Below are 9,387 nucleotides of genomic sequence, written 5' to 3'. Positions count from 1 at the left end.
GCAGGAAACCCTATACCATTTCAGACAAATGGCTGTCCAGTCTCTTCTTAAAAACTTCCAGTGTTGGAGCATTCACCGCTTCTGGAGGCAGGTTGTTCCACTGGTTAATTGTTCTAACTGTCAGGAAGTTTCTCCTTAGTTCTAGGTTGCTTCTCTCTTTGGTTAGTTTCCATCCGTTGCTTCTTGTCCTGCCTTCAGGTGCCTTGGAGAATAGCTTGATTCCCTCTTCTTTGGGGCAGCCCCTGAGATACTGGAACACTGCTATCATGTCCCCCCTCGTCCTTCTCTTCGTTAAACTAGACATACCCAATTCCAGCAACTGTTCCTTATATGTTTTAGCCTCCAGTCCCCTAATCATCTTTGTTGCTCTTCTCTGCACTCTTTCTAGAGTCTCAACATCTTTTTTACATCGTGGTGACCAAAACTGGATTAGCACATTATAAAAAGAGCACTGATGGGCAACAGTAAAAACACCATAGTCAACGTGATTTTGCTTTAAAAAAAGCAGCGACAGGGTCACCAGGAGAACTTTTTTGGGGAGAGAAATTTGGATGCCACATCCAAAGTGGCCTCCAAATCAGTTATGAAGATGATGGAGGTGATTTTCGTGTCCGGGAAGAAGCATCCATTGGGACAAATATGATACACCAGGTTTAGAAATATCAAAGAAATCCCAAAGTCTTTCCATACCAGCACCACAAATGAAGACTTTGCTACCCAGGGTCACCTCAGCTCTTCTACAGGCATGAATTGCAACTGAAAGAGGTTCCACAAGAGCTCCTTCCTCAAAGGTGACATTATCTGGAAGTCTGCAAGAAGACCAAACAGACCAGAGAACTTCCATTAGTGTGTGTAAAGTAGGAACCAGAGTCTCCATATCTCCAAATATCTAAACCATAAAACATTAAAAGACTACGAGCAATGGCTTAACACACAAATTAAGCACAAACCCAAGATGCTAAAGTTACTTGTTACCTAGCTAGTTAATTGTCACTCCTTGAAACTGTCATCTGGACCCATCATCCTCAACCAAGTTGACTATAGATATCTGGGGAATGTATGTCTCACCATGTCTAAACAGAACAGCTGGGCATTCTGGGTCCTTTTGTCCCAACCCATGGAAAGAACATGTAAGGAAAGTTTGATCCAGTCTTTTTAATCATTTTATTTCAGGGGTTTCCAAACCTGGAAACTCTTTAAGACTTGTGGACTTCAACTCCCAGAATTCCCCCTGGAATTCTGGGAGTTGAAGTCCACAAGTCTTAAAGTTGCCAAGTTTGGAGACCCCTGATCTAGACAGTTCATAAAAATGTTGAATAACACTGACTCCAAAACACATCCCTATTGGGCCCTCTGTGTTCATGTGTGCGAAATATATATTCTACTTTAGGCTCCTTTGGGACTCTTGATTTATTTTAATCTTTCAGTGCTATCCAATACCTTTTCATCTTTTAACTTTTCATCTTTTCCAAATCTAGACAGCATACTAAAAAGCAGAGACATCACCCTGCCAACAAAAGTGCGTATAGTCAAGGCCATGGTTTTCCCAGTTGCAATGTATGGATGTGAAAATTGGACCATAAGAAAGGCTGAGCGACAAAGAATTGAGGCCTTTGAACTCTGGTGCTGGAGAAGACTCCTGAGAGTCCCCTGGACTGCAAGGCGATCAAACCGGTCAGTCCTAGAGGAGATCAACCCCGACTGCTCTTTAGAAGGCCAGATCCTGAAGTTGAAACTCAAGTACTTTGGCCACCTAATGAGAAGGAAGGACTCACTGAAGAAGAGCCTAATGCTGGGAAAGATTAAGGGCAATAGAAGAAGGGGACGACAGAGAATGAGGTGTCTGGATGGAGTCACTGAAGCAGGAGGCGTGAGCTTCAATGGACTCCAGAAGATGGTAGAGGACAGGAAGACCTGGAGGAACGTTGTCCATGGGGTCGCGATGGGTCGGACACGACTTCGCAATTAACAACAACAACAAATTTTAATTGTTTTAGGGCCTTTTAACTTTTAACTTTTTTACACAGAAATTTAATAAGTGAATAAAAATAAATAAATAAATAAATATTCCCCCCCCCCTCTTAGGTAAGCATGTCAAGGGCCATTGGGCCATAGGGTGACAGTCCTTCCTCCTGCAATTGATTTGCAGTAATTAGAGGTTCAGTAACCTCTTCTGAAAAAGGATGAATTTCAGGCCAACCGTTTAATCCTTCTGGAACTGACATATACAATTACTTCTTCAAAACTCTCAGCCACAAGAGATTCTGCAAACAAATGGTGTGTAGTAAGACTGTTACTTCCTTTATTTCAAAGCTCCGGTTAATCTTACTGGCATTATCATGCTTTTAGATCAGCCAGTCCTAACTGCCTGCGGGCGTTGCTGTTGTATGCATACGAGTTCTGCTATTTTAAGAGGAGTCTTAATCTTTAGCTCAGATTCCAGGGTCTGAAAACTGTTCCTTGGACAACATAAAAAAAAAAAATAGGGAACGCAGCCCTGTTGGCAACTCCCAATCTCTTTAACTACCAAAGGAGAAAGTTCTATTTACTTGCCACAGGACTTTGAAGCCCAGAAAGTAAAGTTCTAGACAATATTGGAGAGAGAGAAAAGGCATTCGATGAATTATTAAAATATACAAAGAATTAAAAAATTATCCAACATTCAAAAAAAAATACTCAAACATTATGACAACATTCAAGGAATTATTAAGAACTGCAGAGGAAAAGGGTTAGCGGTGGAAAAGGGATATGCAATCATATTCTCTTATTGCCTCTTGCAGAATTACAAAAGTGGATTTTTGAAAAGAGTTTGTTTGTTTCTTCATTACCAATCTCTCTGTTATCATGTTGTCCCAAGCATCAGACCAGAACACTCAGTTAGTTCTACTGGTTGGTTGCTTGTGGACAGAAATATTTCCCTGAACTCAAACACTCCTTAATGGACGAATGTTGGTTTTTAATGGTTCGCTTTAATTGTTGTACACTGCCCAGGGTCATTCCTGTGTGATGTACAGTGGTGGGATTCAAATAGGTGAACAACCGGTTCTCTGTGTGGATGCCGCTTCCGGAAGTCCATTCTGGGAATGGGCAAGAAAAAATTAGCTACAGGTTCTGCCGAACTGGTGCGAACCGGCTGAATCCCACCACTGGCGATGTAGCAGCCGTATAAATCATTTCAATAAATAAATATTTGTAATCATTTTTAAGTTCTCCATCCCATGCATAATTAAACGAGCATTTTACTTTCCCTGTTAGTTAATCCCTAAATTTTACAGCCTGCTTTAGAAATATGCACACAAAACTATCGTGTGATTAAATTGTTTTTTTTCTTTCCAGACCACTGAAATGATCCAGAAAAAAAACAGCAGAAAACTGGAATAGTGCTTTGTCTATCCATTAGGGAAAGGAAAGGCTGTGATAAAACATTTGCTTTGCTTGTAAAGATCTCAGATTGAGTCTCTGATGCTGGGCTGGTTCTGAATGTTCAGATTCTCAGTTTATGTACCATTGCGTTGTAATTTGGGTTTCGAATTTAATTACAGGGTTGAGATTTTGTCTGTTCATAACCCGAGTTCCCCATTTAGGGAATTGCCCATTGCACAAAGTCGATTAAGCCCAGAACTGACAGGTCAGTGTTTCAGATTGCTTAGCTGCATGACATGGTCCCCCCAAAACATTGCAACTAACTTGTAGCAAAAGTTGGCATCGTGCTTGTAATATCGGCACAGGTTCCCATCGTCGGGAGGGGTTGCACAGAAAAAAAGGGTTGGAGATAGATTGTAACGTCCAATTTTGCAGAATTCGTCTATTTCTCGAGGGACGCCAGGCTCAACAGCTACTCGATCACCTGCAAGAGAGATCACAAGGATGTAAGAAGGTGAGAAAGAAGGAAACAAATGACCCACTACAGAGATTTGTGTATCTAGGGGACCGTTCACACATTTAACTCTAAAAAGATACTGCGAAGTATTAAGTATTAATATTAAATATTTATCACCTGAAAGCTGATGAAACCCGAAAAACCTCAAAGCATTTCTTGTAATCATTAGAACAGTCCAGTCATATTACAGACTTTCAAGCTGAGGTAAGAATCAAATGACAAGAATTAGCTACTCAGAAGAGGATGAGATATAATTTAGAAAACCTCTGGATTTACTCTTCTCCTAGGCCCCACAAAACCACGTAGTTCTAGCATTAAGTTCCCATCAATTCCAACCTGACAAGGCAGATCTTTGAAGATCTCTGCTCTTCTTCTGAGAAGATCTGTCACATTTTACACGAAGGACATTAGGAGACAGATAGAAGGATGGATCTACTGCACTAATGAAAGAGAGGGTGGATCTAAAAGCAGTATATAAAGATTTCTACAAACCGTGGTTGCCCAACTTTTTTTTAAGCCAAAGGCCAAATAATACTTTGTGGGTTGGTTTGGAAGTTCAGGGACAGAGGGAGGGATTGTAGAGAAAGGGACAAGAAAGAATCGGGTACAGTCACCACAGAAAATAAATAAATAAATCTGCCCAAAATAAGACCATTGTTTTTCTTGATTCCACTATTTTTTTCAAATTATTTTATTTGTCCCAAATCAGAAGCAATTAAGAATGCTGATCAATCTTTACTCATCAGATACTAAGATGGAAGGGAACAGCTTCAGCTCACCTTTCTTTAACTTGGTCACCGAAGACCCTACTTTAATAACGGTTCCTGAAGCTTCGTGCCCCAGCACCATTGGAGACTTCACCACAAAATTCCCAATTCGTCCATGTTGCCAGTAGTGCACATCAGACCCACAGATTCCCACAGAGTGCATTTTCAAAAGCACTTCTGTTACAAAAGAGATAAATCAGAGAGTGAAATCGCCTTCAAGAACCCTTATTACTTACAATGTAAAGAGGGGCAGATTTTTCAAGAGCAACAGAAATGTGTTTAATTAGTTCATCTAAATCCCTTTAAGTAGAAATGGATCCATACACGGCTATGATTAAAATCAACTCAGAGCAGCTGAGATGCCCTGTTTAGATAAACGAGATTAAAAATTGCAGAGCTAAAAACCCAAATAATAACACAGGTAGTCCTTGACTTATAACCATTGTGGAGCCTACAAAAACTATCATACAATCTGGTCACGTGACCATGAGACATTGCAGCCGTAAACTCAGTTGTGTTGCCAAGCACTGGAAGTTCGGTCACACGGTGGGGGGGGAGGTGTCCAACCATCGGAACTTCAAATCTAGGTCATAGGTAGACTCAAGGAAAGTCAGGTGTAATGTTGAACGGTTTGCTAAGCGACCAGTTGCAAATCAAGGACTTCCTATATCGTGGGAAACACGAGAATCAGAGATCAAGAAAACTTGGCTTTCGTTAATTTTCAGATTGTGGTAGCGAACAGTACGCCCAGGGCTTTTTTTGTCATAGAACGCCCAGAACGGAGTTCCGGCACCTTTTTTGGATGGAACCGTGGAGGGTAGGCAAGGCGGGTTGTATAACGTGTGTGAGTTCCGGCACCTTTTTTTTTTTTTACAAGAAAAGCACTGAGTACGCCATTATGCTTTCCCCAAAGTCCTGTTGAAAGCACCAGGTTTTGACAGCCTTCTGGAGACCCAGTTGGGTTGGGACCATCCAAATCTCAAAGGTCTATTGAAAGAATGAGTCTGGATCCAATCCAGTTCCAAGACAACAGCAAAAGGGTGACATATTTACAAAGATATCTGAATATTTCTAATGCATTAAGAAATGGTTGGCTTTCCTTGCCCCTAGTCTTGCATGAGATTGACAGAACATTTCAGAGACAGAATTATCAGACATAACTTAGATGTTTTTTGACTCAGGTTACCTATCAAGTTATGCCCTGAAATCCACCTGTGTCCTATTTCTTCCAGAACTGCTGAGTCAAACCGTGGGGCAACTCCAATTTCCCGGACACTGATTCATGGTGGGCATACAGGCATAATCGAGGAAATTGGAAAGCCCATCATGTAAAAGAGTCACACTAGAACATGGTTTTGCAATAGCTGTACCAGTACTAATAGCTTCAGGCCATGCTTTGTCGGCTCACACCGAGGCAAGCTGCGAGACTCCTCCAGGCAAGTGGTTTCCTAGCTGAACTTTTCATCCAGTTCACTGGTGTCCACAGCTTGGGCAATTTTATCACAATGATATAAGAAACACTGTGTAGGGTTGAAGACATGAGATGATCCTGATGGAGATATGGAGGTGCTGTTGCCTGGGCAAAGGGGGCTAAAGTATTGTTTAAGTGCAAAACATCCAAGTAACATCTGGAAGCAGCTCAGACACCTGCCTAACTGACTAATCACTTCTAGTCGTGGACTAGATGAAGGGGGAGGAGTTTCAAGATTTTATTGTTATCTTCTTCTTCTTCTTCTTCTTCTTCTTCTTCTTCTTCTTCTTCTTCTTCTTCTTCTTCTTCTTCTTCTTCTTCTCTTTCTCCTTCTCCTTCTCCTTCTCCTTCTCCTTCTCTCTCTCCTTCTTCTTCTCCTTCTTCTTCTTCAGTCACTTGTCTGAAATGGTATAGGTTCTCCTGCTTCAGCAGGGGGCTGGACTAGAAGACCACCAAGGTCCCTTCCAGCTCTATTCTATTCTATTCTATTCTATTCTATTCTATTCTATTCTATTCCATTCCATTCCATTCCATTCCATTCCACTCCACTCCACTCCACTCCACTCCACTCTACTCTACTCTACTCTACTCTACTCTACTCTACTCTACTCTACTAATTCCATTCCATCTGTTCTATTCTATTCTATTCTGTTCTGTTCTGTTCTGTTCTGTTCTGTTCTGTTCCGTTCCGTTCCGTTCCGTTCCGTTCCGTTCCGTTCCGTTCTGTTCTGTTCTATTCTATTCTATTCCATTCCATTCCATTCTATTCTATTCTATTTCTCCTCATCTCCCTCTTTTACCACCTTGGGTATGAAAGCAGATACAAAGTTCTATGTCCTGCATTTCTGGCAGCCTCAGCCATAGTTTTTTGATGCTGTCATAGCGTGACTTTCGTGTTGTCTCTTCATCTTCTTCTGTCCCATGTCCTTTGACCTTCTCTTTTTGTATATGTCTTATATGGTATACATAGAATCCCAAGACATTCTTACCACTAAAGGAGAATATTTGTAATTCAGGGCTGAAATGAGGGGTCCTTGGTGCTCTCTGAGCTTGGTTGTTTTCCTGCAGATGTTTTGTTACTAGCGCTGATGAGGCTACCTCAGTTTGGGTAATGAAAAAATTGCAAACAGAAAAACAAGCTGAGGAAAACCCTCAAACGCTTCATATTTTTTACATTTCACTGAATAATATTTACCCTACAGAATGCATAATAAATAAACCAGGGTGAAGATAAAAATCTGGCAAATAAATGAGACCGGTTTAGTAACAACCGTTCCCTGGAACTCAACCTTCACCACCCAGACCTATTGGTCACCTCCCTTCAACACGCCCGTTGACCAAACCAGCTGAGAACGAAATGCCGCTATTCCAAAAAGTGAACATCCCAACTTACCATTAGGACCAGGTTCAGGAACCGGTCGGTTTTCCTGAAAGAAAGAAAGAAAGAAAAATAGGGAAGATTTGGTTTTCCATGAAACTTTAATGCTGCTTACACCAAGATTAAATCAGCTAGCTTGTCCTGGAAATTCCTTGCCGATTCAAGGATCAAGTTATGAAGAATTTGCTTCTTGTTCTACAATTAAACAAGCTTCTTTCCAGCACTTGGAAGAAATAGTTACGGTACTAGTACAAACTGAACATATTAGTTTGTACGCGTGTGTTCAGATTTTAACTGAATAATTTGATATGACACACACATGTTTGGACATAAAAGGGCTTCCTTTCCTAATTTTTTTCTCTTTCGTATTAAAAAAATTAAAAAGCACATTAGTAGAATTGCTGGTGTGCACAAAGGTTGAATCAGAAAAGTAATCCCATAAAGGATTTATGAGTATGCAATTACAAATAGAGAGCCAGACTGGTGCCCTAGTTAACAGAGACTGTGGGTTCTAGTCCTGCCTTAGGCACAAAGCCAGTTGGATGGCCTTGGGCCAGTTGTTTTCTCTCCGCCCTAGGAAAAAGGCAATGACAAACTACTTCTGAAAAACCTTGCCAAGAAAACTGCAAGGACTCGCCCAAGCAGTATTGAGAATGTGACACGATTGAATGGGGGGAAAATAAATGCAAATAAGACAGAATAATAGATTAATAGAGTTGGAAGGGATCCTGGAGATCTTCTAGTAGTCCAACCCCCTGCTTAAGCAGGAGACTTGTACCATTTCAGACAAATGGCTGTCAAATCTCTTCTTAAAAGCCTCCAGTGTTGGAACACCCACAACTCCTAGAGGCAAATTGTTCCACTGATTAATTGTCCTCACTGTCAGGAAATTTCTCCTTAGTTCTAGCTTGCATCTCCCCTTGATTAATTTCCATCCACTGCTTCTTATCCTGCCTTCAGGTGCTTTGGATAATAGGTTGACCCCCCTCTTCTTTGTAGCAGCACCTCAAATATTGAAAGACCCTTATCATGTCCCCCCTGTTCCTTCTTTTCATTTCTTTTTAGAAGGCAAAAAAACTGCTGTCTTATTTCATGTCTTGCTCTTCCTTTGCTTGCCAACAATTTAAAATTCCAATTTTTATTCTCCAACAAGGATAGGGGTGCACACTTTCCATTGGTTTGGTTTGTTTTGTTTTCTTTTTTCTTCTTTTAAGGTTTGCAGCTTTTTAGAACAAGGAATGAAACTCTGGGGAAACTCTAAATAATTTACAGCTGAGGCGAGAGGATTAGGAAAAGTCCCAACAAAAACGGGAACAGATTTCGGCTATTTTTCAAGTCACTTTCGATGGTGCATCACTTTCTACAGAAAAGAACTGCTCAGCAGAAACAGTGTCATATAATATCTTTGCCTAATTCAAAAAAGACTGCAATTGGATTCCCCACTACTTCTATAAACACAAACCTCCAAGCAGCACCTAGAAACAAGTTATTTTTTAAATCCTCCGAGAGAATAAAGCCTAATATGGGCATTATTTAAAGATAATAAATGTTTACTTCCTGGGGAAAGGTGAGATAATATATCTAAAACAGTTGTGGCCATAAAATACTTAAGTCTGCTTAATGATTAGCTTGTGAATTGATTCTGGCATCAGATAAATGTCACAAGACGAGAGGATCTCAGTAATCAAACCATCCAACAGTGGCAAATTCCTCATTTTTATTTTTATTTCTCTGCTTTCTCTTTAAAAGGGTAATTCTGTTCTTTAGAATTTTGTCATCTTTTATTGACAATAAACTCCTCCCTTTTCAACAAATAAAAAACAGTGTTCCACATCCTGCCTCCAGAAGCTGTGAATGCTCCAATACTGGAAGTTTTTAAGAAGAGACTGGA

The 9,387-nt window shown here is 40.6% G+C and overlaps 1 protein-coding gene across 1 annotated transcript in view; it reads right to left on the bottom strand.

Annotated features, from left to right (window-relative positions):
• SORD (sorbitol dehydrogenase) overlaps nt 1-9,387 on the bottom strand; it is a 17,165-nt gene that overhangs the window by 5,908 nt on the left and 1,870 nt on the right. Inside the window, exons 2-5 of the mRNA XM_015823274.1 lie at nt 7,512-7,545; nt 4,660-4,824; nt 3,688-3,847; nt 691-809 (exon numbers count right to left, since the gene is read on the bottom strand). Coding sequence (XP_015678760.1) covers nt 691-809; nt 3,688-3,847; nt 4,660-4,824; nt 7,512-7,545 — 478 coding nt within the window. The remainder of the gene's footprint in view (nt 1-690; nt 810-3,687; nt 3,848-4,659; nt 4,825-7,511; nt 7,546-9,387) is intronic.

The sequence above is a fragment of the Protobothrops mucrosquamatus genome, unplaced genomic scaffold (assembly GCF_001527695.2).
Source record: "Protobothrops mucrosquamatus isolate PMUCROS unplaced genomic scaffold, P.Mucros_1.0 scaffold1819, whole genome shotgun sequence".
Lineage (NCBI taxonomy): Eukaryota > Metazoa > Chordata > Lepidosauria > Squamata > Viperidae > Protobothrops > Protobothrops mucrosquamatus.
This window is presented reverse-complemented; position numbering and strand designations above follow the sequence as displayed.